Source organism: Rhinatrema bivittatum, chromosome 15, assembly GCF_901001135.1.
Source record: "Rhinatrema bivittatum chromosome 15, aRhiBiv1.1, whole genome shotgun sequence".
Lineage (NCBI taxonomy): Eukaryota > Metazoa > Chordata > Amphibia > Gymnophiona > Rhinatrematidae > Rhinatrema > Rhinatrema bivittatum.
In genome coordinates this window covers 28,097,367-28,110,593 of record NC_042629.1, presented here as the reverse complement: position 1 = coordinate 28,110,593, position 13,227 = coordinate 28,097,367, and the positions used below count along the sequence as shown (strand labels likewise).

At 44.1% G+C, this 13,227-nt stretch overlaps 1 protein-coding gene across 2 annotated transcripts in view; it reads right to left on the bottom strand.

Moving 5' to 3' along the window:
• LOC115076588 (protein-arginine deiminase type-2-like) overlaps positions 1 to 12,734 on the bottom strand; it is a 113,255-nt gene extending 100,521 nt beyond the window's left edge. The window contains exons 1-2 of one of the 2 annotated variants that reach the window (XM_029578187.1): positions 12,347 to 12,734; positions 5,607 to 5,790 (exon numbers count right to left, since the gene is read on the bottom strand). In XM_029578187.1, the coding sequence (XP_029434047.1) occupies positions 5,607 to 5,790; positions 12,347 to 12,438 (276 nt within the window). In that variant the 5' untranslated portion in view covers positions 12,439 to 12,734. Of the gene's footprint in view, positions 1 to 5,606; positions 5,791 to 12,268 lie in introns of both variants that reach the window. The other variant, XM_029578189.1, reaches the window with a different exon arrangement.
• Positions 12,735 to 13,227: the final 493 nt, after the last annotated feature.

Sequence of the window (13,227 nt, the reverse complement as noted above, 5' to 3'; positions counted from 1 at the left end):
AAAAAATCCAAGGTAGTTCATGGTGCAGAATCCCAACTCTGGTTCCGATTAAACTGAAAGCCCAAAGGAGCAGAAGGACAACTGTTAGACAAAAAAAGAGAATAAACCAAAGGGAAAAAAAACAAGAGATTTTAGGAATTTTATTTCTTATAGTGAACATGGTTAAAATTAGGAGAGCCAAAATCTAAAAGCATCAGCGTTTAAGATTTAAAAGCAACCTCATAACTATAGGGTTTTTTCCTTTATTAACATTGTCAATGCATGTACTTTTAGGTGCATTTAGGGAAGGCAATTTTTATTCAGCAATTAATGTAGGTAAATCACTTTGTACCTGCATAAATTGCATTAGAAATTGACCTTCCCAAATTTATTACATTTACCTTTTTTGTTGACTTTAATTTCCATGCATCCAAGTGGACTAACAAAACAGTTGCATTATACTTTGGCTTTATTGGTGACAAAATCAGCCCTAGCTTGAGTTGTGTCTAGTAGAGACCCTATAAATTCCAGCTGAGATATCCGGCTCAGACCTGATTTGCGGTCTGTGAAGAGCCTTAGTAACTGCAGTACCAGGATGACTGATCTGCATGGTATTATCTGTTCCCGCACAAGATGTGCACTTGGCCAGTCAGTCATTCATGCAAGAAAACATATCCGTCCCCAGGCTGCAGTGAAATGCAGAAATGATTGCAAAACATTTATAAATAGCCATGGTGCCAAAAGTAAGTCCAAAGGCACTATACACATACAGTACTGAATGTGATGATCCGAGATACTTCCTGTGACTGGCATGTATGCCTCCTCCAGAGCCAGGAAACACAGTCTCCTTTGTTTAAAAAGGGAATGCAGGGCCCAGGAAAACCAGCTTATTTTCCCTCTTCAGAAATATGTTCAAGGTCCTTAGATTCTAAGAAAACAAAAAGATGAGCTGCCACACATGTGGGAATCCCTAGCTAAGGGGTGTCTTCCAGCAGAACACAGGGAAAAAAATAAGACAGCTAAGAGAAAGGTATTTTATTTTTTCAGGCAAAAACCACCTTTGTGTGTGGTCTCTCCTTTTTATGAAAAACCCATCCAAAATATAAAAAAATGAATCTTAGGGGTGAATGCAGTTGGATTCTATCCCTCCAAAAGACCTTGAAGGACAGACAAATCAAACATACAGTCACATTGGGAGTCGGTATCTAAACAGTAATGGGAAGTAAATGTGTGGCATTAATGCCACATTATAGCTTAGCAAATCTTCTCAATGCAGGCTGACTAAATCAGTGGCCCATTTATGGTCTTTAACATGATCACAATTTTCAAACTGTCTGCATTGGGACAAAGACAATTCATACGTTAGTTTGCAGCCCCTGCAAGCCATAATCAGCAGTAGCATTTCAAACAAGGATTTATTTCCATATAACTGAAAGAAAGGCAGGACCTGGTTTATACACTACAGGTTATTTAACATAAGAACATAACTTTTGCCATGTGGGTTAGACCAAAGGTCCATCAAGCCCAGCATCCTGTTTCCAGCAGTGGCCAATCCAGGTCACAAAGTACCTGGCAGGATCCCTAAGTTCAGTAGATTCCCTGCAGCTTATACCAGTGACAAGCAGTAAATTTCCCTAAGTCCACCAATCCACAATAAAACCTTGCCTCCAGTCCCATGATTTCATAATTTCCTTAAGAGTCTCAATGATCAAATGCTTTCTGAAAGTCCAGATACACTATATTAACTGGCTCACTTTTATCCACATATTTATTCACAACTTCAAAAAAATATAGCATATTAGTGAAGCAAGACTTCCTTTGGCTAAATCCATGTAAGGCTTGTCCCATTAAACTATGACTGACTATCTATGTGTTCAGCAATTTTGTTCTTTATAATAGTTTCAATCATTTTTCTTGGCACTGATGTGAGGGTCACCAATTTCCTGGATCACTTCTGGAACCCTTTTAAAAAAATTGGTGTTACACTGGCCACCCTCCAATCTTCAGGTAGCTGATTTTAATGTACAGATTAATAATAATTGGTCTGAAATTTTATGTTTCAGTTCTTTCAGTACTTTGGGATATATACCATACGGTCCAGGTGATTTACTACTCTTTAGTTTGTTAAATTGTCCTGTTACATTTTCCAGGTTTACTGAGATGTGTTTCATTTCCTCTGAATCGTCACCTTTAAATATAATTTCTGGCAGGCATGGAGATCTGCCTTACATCCTCCTCAGTAAAAGCAAAGAAGCAAAGAAATCATTTAATCTTTCAGCTACGGCCTTTTCTTTTGTTAGTGTACCTTTTACCCTTTGATCATCTAATGGTGCAACTAACTCTCTCCAAGATGTTTTGCTTCAAATGTACCTGAAAATTTCTTAGTATGAATTTTTGCTTCTTCAGCAAGCTTCTTTTCAAATTCTGTCTCTGCCTTCCTTGTCAGTGCTTTGCATCTAACTTGCCAGTACTTATGCTGTTTCTTGTTTTCTTCATTTTGATCTCTTTTTCCATTTTTTGAAAGATGTTCTTTTTGCAATAATAGCTTCTCTAACATCACCTTTATGTTGCGGTCCCGGGCCGTCCCCGAGGTAGGTGGAGGGACCGGGGCACGGCCCAGGACTGCAACATAAAGGTGATGTTAGAGAAGCTATTATACATTTCGAGGCCTCCACTCGGGAGAGACGCCGACGATCCGGCGCAGCTGGCCCCACCCCCTAGACACGCATGCGCGCGAGGAGTCCCATTTAAAGGGGCCAGCACGGGAAATCTTCAATCCTGCCCTGGATGACGTCAGACGCCTTCAGGGTATTTAAACCCTGCATCTGGACTTCCTCAGTGCCTTGCAATGAGTTTCCTCAGCCTTCTGAGTCTCAAGATGCTGCGTATTCCTTGGACTGCTTCCGTCTTCCGACCCGGCTTGCTTCCTGACTTGTCTTCTGCTTCCGCCCCTTGGTTTTGGTATCGACATCTGACTTTTGGCTTCCGACCCAGCTCCGTCCACGACTCCGTCTTCTGCTTCGTTCCTGGCTTTGGTTTGGATCTCCGATTCCTGGCTTCTGACCCGGCTTCGCTCCTGGACTCCGACTTCGGCTTCTTCCTCACCTCAAATATCCGGTACTTGCTGGCCCAGAGGATTCTCCTAAGTCCCAGCGGCTCGGGCTCTCACGGTCTCCTCCCGGGGGAGCCGCAGACTTCCGAGGGTGAAGACTCTTCAGCTACCTGGGTCCAGCCTTCGTCCATCTCTTCAGCCGCTGCCTGGATCCTTGGTCGCATAGGATCCCACCTAAGTTCAAGAGGTCCGGGTCCCTATGGGCTCCTCTTGGGGGGACCTTGGACTTCCAGTGGTGAAGTCTCTTCCGTGCCGCCTCCTGGCTGGGATGCTTGCTGAGGTCTTCCATAGCATACCATCCACTGTCCCAACCGGCCCAAGGGTCCACGACCGTAACGCTTTAAACCATTCCAGGAGTCATTTTGCCTTCCTTCCACCTTTTTTAATGCATGGAATACATCTGGTCTGGTTTTCCAAGATGGTATTCTTGAACAGACTGATGTAAAATCTTAACCTTTGCAGTTACTCCTTTCAGTTTTTTCCTAACCATTTTTCTCACTTTCTTATAATTTCCCTTCTGAAAATTAAATGCAATTGTAGCAGATTTCTTTAATGTCCTCCCTCCAGTTTGTTATGAATCAGAAGGTGGACCCCTGTTCCGAGGTAGAGTCAGCAGTACCCAAAAGGGAATCAACCCCCTTAGGTCTCTACTGTCGAAGGGCGAGGCCAAACGCTGTAGATGTTGAAAGAAGATTTCACCCTGGAAGCTCGTGATCCCCCCAGGAGGAGCCTGTAGGGAACCAGCCACTGTGACTTAGGAGACTCCCTAGAAGACTGAGGATAGGTCTTGATGCAGGTGCCTCCAGCAGGTCGTAGTAATCTTGAAGAAGGAGTCGCAGAGTAGTCAAGAGCCAGTCCGAGGGTACGATACATGAGAAGGGTCGAAAGCCAGTCCAGGATCAAGTCAGGAGAAGGGTCCGAAGCCAGTCCAGGAGCAAGCCAGGAGAATTGTTGAAAGCCATACCAGATTCAAGCCACGGGAAACACAAAAGCCAGCCCAAAGGTCAGGAGCCAAGAATCAATCCAACGGAGAGGGGAAGTAGAGCGGGACGAAGAACCAATACAGGAACACGGAGCTCAGGACGAAACCCAGCCAGGAACCTTGATACCAAGGCAAGGTCTGAGGAGCAGACCTTGCCTTAAATACAGAAATCTAGGGAGGAGTCTTCAGAAAGGAGCCACGACAACTTCCTGTCGTGGCCCCTATAAATATCACTTCAGCCACGCACGCGGCTCTAGCAGAGACAGAGGGGGAGGAGTCAGCCCGGCCGAGCAGAGCCCAAGCAGCCGGGCTTGGTAGCGGCAGCGGCCGTGAAAGTAATTCCAGTGAGGCACCCTACCAGAGGGGCCTCCGGATCAGACCGAGCCCAGGTTAGTTTCAGTTACTGGTCAGGGCCGCCGCGACCGACGGTCCGGATGCGGACCCCTGTTGCCGGTGGCCATGACACCTGGCCCTGATCGCGGGCTGCTGCTGCCGGCGGTCCTAACACAGTTATCAAGTCAAATTTGATCATGTTATGATCACTATTCACTATTGCCAAGTGGCCCTAACATTATTACATCTCGCACCAAATAATGTGTTTCACTAAGGATTAGATCTAAAATAACTCCCCCTCTTGTCGGTTCTTGTACCAGTTGCTCCATAAAGCAGTTGTTTATTTAATCTAGGAACATCACCTCCTTAGGATATCTTGATGTGACATTTACCCAGTCAAAACTGGATAATTGAAATCACCCATTATCACTGTGCTGCTAATTTTGTTAGCTTTCCTAATATCTGTTAGCATTTCATCAGCTGTCTGCTTTTCCTGCTCAATGGATGGTAGTACCCCCCGCCCCACCACCACCACTGCTATTTTATTCCCCTTCTCACATGGAATTTCAAGCCATAAGAATTCCACACATGTTGGTTCTTGCAGAATTTTTATCATGCTTGACTGTATGCCCTATTGAACATAGTGTGCCACATCTCCACCAATTTGAATCAACCTATCATTGCGAAATAATTTGTCTCTTGATATCACAGTGTTCCATTGGTTATTCTCCTTTCACCAACTCTCTGAGATGCCAATTATATCTACCTCTTCATTCCGTGCTATATATTCTAAATTCTCCCATCTTTATTTTTCAGACTTCAAATGTTTAAAACCATCTTGGGATTTATTCGTCCTGGATAATTGTAGGCTGCAGGTATGGTGGGGGGAAGAGGGGAATTAGTTGAATGGACTGATATGATGATGTATTGAACGACTGTACCAAATATAAGTATGAAGATAATCAATGGACGGGATAATTGTTAGTAGGAATGGATAATCATTGGAAGTGTTTGGTTTACTAGGAATTGTTTTATGCATCGTGTGTATGATTTTTTTGTAAATTGCCTAGAGGTTTATCAATAGGTGGAATATCAAATCTAAATAAATGCAGACATCCTCACTTGCCTCAAAATATATACAAAAAAACCTCTAATTTCAATGGCTAAGCATGCTGTATACAATTCTGGTGCCACCCTTACCTTTGCATCATTAGTCTCTGTACTAGGTGTGTTCATCATGATTTCAATTACTGAACCCTTTTCCAGTGTCCATAGCTTCTCCCCATTGACCACTCTCATTTTTGCTGTATCATTTTTGGTAATTATAGCATCGACATTAGCAGAGTGTCGCATGCTGAACCATTCGGCTTCCGAGGGAGCCGCTCTGCAACAGAAGGAAGTAAAGTCTTCAGAAAAAGCTTGATGAAATTGTTACAGCAAAATAGTCACGCTGAGATATTTAGTTATGATAAAGGATGTTGCTTTATTATATTATTCTACATAACAGGTACAAGTCAGGGGTAGTTGGAACAGATGTCTGACTGAGGCATGGCTGCTGCGGCCAGCTGTCAGTCACCACATGACTCCAAGCCAGGACACAGCCCCTGCAACGATGACACTCCAACGACAACCTGGCTGCTGCCCTGCTCCTCCCTAAAGTGTGTGCATGCATGCATGTATGTCTGATTACTAAGGACCCACAGCAGGAAAAGGCTCTGCAGCGCATGTCGATGATGTCATCCTGCCTGGGTATTTGAATGCCAGTCTGTCACTAGTCTGACGCTTCAGCAATAAGGTGAGCCTGGAGTATATAGAGAAGAGATTAACCAATCTGATCCCTAATCCCTAATAATGAGAAGTCATCATGCTCCATGGTATACCTCAGCATTAAATTCACTAAAACAACAACTACATTGAAGGGAGCATTGTTGGCGTAAAAGGCTGTCTGATGTCTCTGCTTTTTATAGGTCACTTACCCTTTATCATCACTAGATCAACAAAGCGAAATGATCCTATTTTTTCACCAGAATTTATGCCGCTAGTTATTTATCCCGCAAAGTTATTTCATATTGTTAAATTTTTAAATGCCAGATATGGCTTCTAGAGTTCACAATCAGACGACTCGGTATCCCGTTGTAATAAGTTTGCTGTTTTTTTCAAGAACAAAGTTGATGTTATATGTCAAAATTTTGACCAATGTTCCACTCTCAGGTATAACCAACATTCGCTCTGATCTTTCCTAGAACTCGTTTGTTAAGATTCGCAGCTCATGGGTCAGCACCATGAGCCGCTACATGCAACCCCAAGGCTGCCACAACCATGCAAATCCCAGCCTCCAATGAGGCTTGGACACCCCCAGCATGCCATTGTCATTTTCTCCTCACTGAGGCCACATAGATATGAGTGTGCACTGTGTGCTTACACTTAGACAGGCCACGGCAGGAAAAGTCCCCATGGCGCTTTTTGATGACATCATGGGCTCTTGGTATTAAAGAATCCCCAGAATGTTTGCCTCGATACCTCAACCATTGGTTCACTGAACTGTCTTGGTCATCAGTGCATGTTGCTTCCACATTCCTGTTTGTTCCTGTCTTCTTCATCCAGCCTTTCCTTGTCCAGCCTTGTCCCTCCAGCCTTTCTCATCCAGCCTTGCTTTATCCTGCCATCTCATCCAGCTTCTTCTATGTGTGTTCCTCTCCCCTTGGCCTGTTTCTCGGGACCTGACCTTTTGTCTGGCCCTGACCATGATTGCTTGCCTCCTGGACCTTACCTATTGTCTGGAATTGACCATCCTTGTCTGCCACCTACCCTGACCTTGGCCTGTCTCCAACTCAGTCTGCTGCCTGCCTTGACCCCGGCATGCCATTGGACTCTTGCTCTAGCCACTGCCCTAGGGACCTGTCTAAAACCTGCTGGCCACCAGAACCCAAGGGCTCAACCTGCGGGGGAGACAGCTGGTAGGGGTGAAGCTCCAGTCTTTCCCGTTACAGGGCGCATTCGCCAACTGCTGGTGTAGGCCTGATAGGTTCACCTACAAGGTTATGTCATCTATGCCACAGTATGAAGGGCTCACACCCACTCCACTCTTCACAGTTTGCTGAGGCCATGAGCTCAGAAGACTCACCTCAGACCTCCATTATTGCTGCGCTAGTGCTCAAGCGATAGCAGCAACAGGACCAACTGAATACCATGACCAGATACCTCCAAGGTATGGCTGCCCAGTCTGCTCCAGCTTCCGCTCTGGCACCCGTGATATGACTGTTGCGTCTGTCGCTGCCCGACGCCCTCACTCTGCCATCCTTACCGCTATGGCGACTCCCTCCGGGCCTGATGGACAGCTAGCTGCCGCGGCGTCTTCTTGCCGTCTTCCTCCAGCATCCCCGGAGTGGCTCGACGCTGCGGATCCGCCATGTCCTGATGACGTAGGACGCGCATGCGTGCGAGCTCCCATTGATGTACCAGCAAGGGCGCAAACCTCGGGGGCGTCCCCCGAGATGACATCATCTGCTTTCAGGATAAAAGGTCTCAACATTCGCTAACTAATCGACTTAGCAAGGAGAGAAGATTGACTTGCCTTCGCTCGTCTCTCTACGCTACTCTGCCTCCTCAAACTTACCAGAGGTACCCGCTCCTAGGGGGCCTCGCTCTCTTTCTCTATTTCAGATTGCTGACAGGAACCGGTACTCGCTCTTCGAGGGCCTAGAAGCTATCGCAGATACAGACATTGTGAGTTACCAACGTTCTCTCAGAGCCTTCCCTGGAACCAGGTACTCGCTCCTTGAGGGCCTGACCCTTTCCAACTACTGAGCTCATCTAAAGACCTTATGTGAGTGTTGTCATCTACTGCTGGCTATGAATGCTTCATACCCTGTCTACTCACGCTATATAGTTTCTCTACAGCTCAGCAACCCTGGGATCGCTGTTCCAGTATTTGTTTACCCAAACTATGTAATTCAGTCCTTGTTGGTTGTTGTTTGTATATAGATCCACTTTTCTTCATTCCCCCTGCCATTGAAGCAGAGAGCTATGCTGGATATGCGTGAAGTATCAGTCTTTCTACCCTGCTGTTTGAAGCAGAGAGCTATGCTGGATATGCGTGAAGTATCAGTCTTTCTACCCTGCCGTTGAAGCAGAGAGCTATGCTGGATATGCGTGAAGTATCAGTCTTTCTCCCTTGCCGTTGAAGCAGAGAGCTATGCTGGATATGCGTGAAGTATCAGTCTTTCTCCTCTGCCGTTGAAGCAGAGAGCTATGCTGGATATGCATTGAAAGTGAAGTATCAGGCTTATTTGGTTTGGGGTAGTAACTGCCGTAACAAGCAAGCTACTCCCCGCTTTTTTGTGAATGCAAATCCTTTTTTCCACATTTCCTCTTGCCGTTGAAGCTTAGAGCAATGTTGAAGTCGCATTAACCGTGAGTATGTTTATTGAATAAGGGTATTATCTCCAGGCAGTAGCCATCATTCCCGGGAGCCACCCACTCTTCATTCACGTCCTCTAGACTTTATGGATCCACAATGTTTATCCCATGCCCCTTTGAAGTCCTTCATAGTTCTGGTCTTCACCACTTCCTCCAGAAGGGCATTCCAGGCATCCACCACCCTCTCCATGAAGAAATACTTCCTGACATTGGTTCTGAGTCTTCCTCCCCTGGAGCTTCAAATCATGACCTTTTCCGACGGAAAAGGTTTGTCGTTGTCTTTGGATCATTAAAACCTTTCAAGTATCTGAAAGTCTGTATCGTATCACCTCTGCTCCTCCTTTCCTCCAGGGTGTACATATTTAGATTCTTCAATCTCTCCTCATAAGTCATTTGATGAAGACCCTCCACCTTTTTGGTCGCCCTTCTCTGGACCACCTCCATCTTGTCTCTGTCTCTTTGGAGATACGGTCTCCAGAACTGAACACAGTACTCCAGGTGAGGCCTCACCAAGGACCTGTACAAGGGGATAATCACTTCTCTTTTCTTACTCGATATTCCTCTCTCTATGCAGCCCAGCATTCTTCTGGCTTTAGTTATTGCCTTGTCACATTGTTTTGCTGACTTCAGATCATTAGACACCATCACCCTAAGGTCTCTCTCCTGCTCCATGCACATCAGCCTTTCTCCCCCCATCAAATACAGTTCATTCGGATTTCCACTTCCCATATGCATGACTCTGCACTTCTTGGCATTGAATCTCAACTGCCATATCTTCGACTACTCTTCCAGCTTCCTTAAATCCCGTCTCATTCTCTCCACTCCTTCCGGCGTGTCCACTCTGTTGCAGATCTTAGTGTCATCCGCAAAAAGACAAACCTTTCGTTCTATCCCGTCCGCAATGTCGCTCATAAAGTTATTGAACAGGACTGGTCCCAACACTGATCCTTGCAGCACTCCGCTTAAAACCGCTCTCTCTTCAGAGAGAGTTCCATTTACCATCACACATTGTCTTCTGTCCATCAACCAGTTTGCAATCCAGGCCACCACCTCGGCACTCACTCCTAAGCTTCTCATTTTATTCACCAGTCTCCTATGCGGGACTGTATCAAAAGCTTTGCTGAAATCCACTTGTTCTTTATGGGAACTTAACTTTCATGGTACAAAAATAATACACTCTATAGCAAATTCCTTTAATGTCCCACATTCAGGGACCAATTTTATTTAGCCCCATTCTCAGGGTACATAAAATGAAGGGAGCTTCCGACCCATTAGGGACAAGTCAGGGTCTCTAATTTATTTTTGTGATTTCTAAACTGGGATCATGCAGATGGTGAAGTGGACCCTGTAAGAGACAGTTGGGTTACTACTCTTAAACTAGAAAAAGGGGAGCATACCTTGCCCTCGCCTCCATGAACCCTTATCTCTACTCCATCGCTGGCATAAGTTCACACCACAAACAAAACCACACTGCTCTCTGACTTAACCAACTTCCAAACTTTCATTTATTCTGGATATTCCAATCAGCAACTATATACATATAGAAGAGAATAATATAATAAATACTGACCAATCAGAGTCAAATATAGTGTATGTCAAACCAGATGTTCTGGAATTCCAAGAGTAAGCGTAACAATCTTCCCGCGTTCATGTGAATAGAAGTTAGACCTTTCATTTCTCCCTTCGATACTAAACTCCTTCCCGCCTTACTAACAGAAGGATTAGTTAGGAAGATTCAAGCTGCATTGGTTATGTTTCCACCTCTTCCCAGTGGAGGGGAGGGGATGGGGTGAGTGTGAGAAAGGATAGAGTATGTTGCTATGTCATTGTTGTACTTATAGTGTGCATTTCTTGTATCTTTGAATAAAGCTGTTGTGTCAATTTCATCCATGGAATACAAAGGCTTACATGAATATGAATTAAAATGGGTTATTTGGCAGGATGGAAGAAGTGGAGACGAGAGGAGTTGGATCATTTGGACACATCGGACAGAGGGTATGGCTTGATATGTTCCTAATATACAAGATTAAATTACACACATAGTTATTATATTAAATTGTTACCGTACTGTGATGGCACATGATTAAGTTGTAATCTATACCAGTCATTCTTTCATTATCGTGCCCTACTGTAAACCGTTGTGATGGTTAACTAACTTAACGACGGTATAGAAGAGTTTTTAAATAAATAAATAAATAAATGGTGTGACCAGGGTTAGATTGTTAGCGCCAGATTTTTTAAATGTATAGAATCTTGCTCCAGTAAGGCACTGTAATCATATCCAATTAATCTGAATAAACACATTCCATCTTTGATTAGATTTAATTTGATAAGAGAGCTGAGTTTTATAGAGTTCTGTATGTCAGGGCACCGTATGTGCCTACAGTACCTGAATGTAATCTGCTTTGAAGTAGCTGAAAAGTGGAATATAAATCAGGTAAACCAACAAACATATACCAAGCTGCAAGTCAAATACAGCTATCACTATAAATATACTGCATCACACAACTTGTTGCAAATTAGGTGTTGCATATAAACAGCTTACAAACAAATCAAATATAAATTAACCTGAGTTAGATGTAAAGACCTTTCCACATTAGTGTAATAAATGCATCGGTTTTAGCCCCTGATTGATTTTCAGCCTTACAAGCAGATCTAAAGAAGAGTGCCCCAAGATCTCAGGGAAACATGAAACAGAGAAACAACTTAAAACTGAGTAGAAAAAGAAACAATAATGCTTCTGGATTAGGGCAAGGATGTGATTTGGAGTCTGTACAGTGGCAAGAAATTTCTTTTTACCACTTTCCTTGCTACTGTTTGCCTGTGGTTGGTTTTTGACTCTCTTGCCCGCTACATTAAAAAAAAAAAAATCCAACGTAGATGGGTTCTCAGAAACTTCTTAATCTAACAGAGTATTTTTAGCTAAAAAAAAAAAAAAAGGCATAAATCATTACAGCTGCTAGAGAACTGAAAAGAAATGTGCTGATTTATGCTTGAAGTTGGAAAAAATGTTTCTTTTAATTTTGTAAGCTGTACCTTATTTTTCTAAGTGTAAAGAAATTGAGGAAAGAGGATTAAGTTTATAAGGACTTTTTTGCATTTAGCTGTACTTTAGTGGAAGGGGGAGGTTTCTATCTGTTAAGACATCTCTACTGCTGTAAAACCTTGAATTGTAAATCTGGGATTATGTGCTAAATTAAAATAAAATAGGAAAAAAAAAAAAAGACCAATAGCAAATGGTAATATATACTAAAGGTATTTCATTTTGTGTCTATAAGGAAAATGTCTAATATGGAATATTTGGTATTTTTTTTTACCATCCAACTTTTCACAGTGCCAAAAAGGCAGCCCTGTCCCGCAGCAAAGAGGCAAGCCATATATTATTCATCAGTGAGCTAATTCTATAAAGAATGAATTCCTGATTGCCATGTAAATGCATGTACCTAGAAGGTGTGTAAGACTTAGGCAGCCTCCTCTCACTTTTCCTTCAGCAGCACACAGATTCTCAGAGCCTCACTCACCCCTTGACATCTATGATGAGTTGGGTTCCAAGGACGTACACTGCTTGGATCCTCTCACCACGCTCCAAGCGCAGGACCCGCTGCTGCATCATCCTCCTACTTCTGTGACTAAGCTCTCCAATACTGCCCGGGCTGCTCCTGCTCCTATTCCACTTACTGCAAGGTAAGACTGGCAACAGCACGCGTTGAAGGCTGAGGACGTCCGGCTGCCACCACGCCCCCTCCGCAGCCAGTGGTCCGCGGATTTATCAATTCAAGCCTGGCAGCTGTGCAGCCCTTTACATCCTCACGGTTTGAGTATACCCCCTTTCCACCAACATTGGGAAAACCTAAAAATAATTCTGTCCGGCACCCAGTACATGAAGAAGAGAAAGTCAGGAACTGCTTTTAACTATGGGCAAAAGGGGCAGCTGCTCCAGCTATATTAAGCACGGGCTCATGCTCTGATTTTATTGGACAGGGCTTGAATCGCAGATCTCAGCCAGATGAGAACAGCCCTCTGCTTCTTGCTTAGTCTCTCCCATCCTAAGGAGCCTGCATGAGGACAGGAGAGAAGAGGGTAAGCCAAGAGCAGACAAAGCACAGCAGACTCAGGTAACTTTATTGGCTTGATAATTTTACAAATGTTGCCAAAGTATTACATAGAATAATTAAAATAAAAAATGGGAACCAAAATATTACATAATAATATTAAAAGTAAAGCAAAATTACTGGTTACTAGGGTTATGCATTCCCGTGGCGGCCATAAGAGCGGGGGGGGGGGGGGGGGGGGAGGGTCGCCTGGTGGCCACCAACAGATCTCATCCTGCTGGTGGCTGAAAAGTAAGAGAGGCCAAGCAAGCCACCGTGGAGGCCATCACACAGTAGCTGAAGAAAGAGAG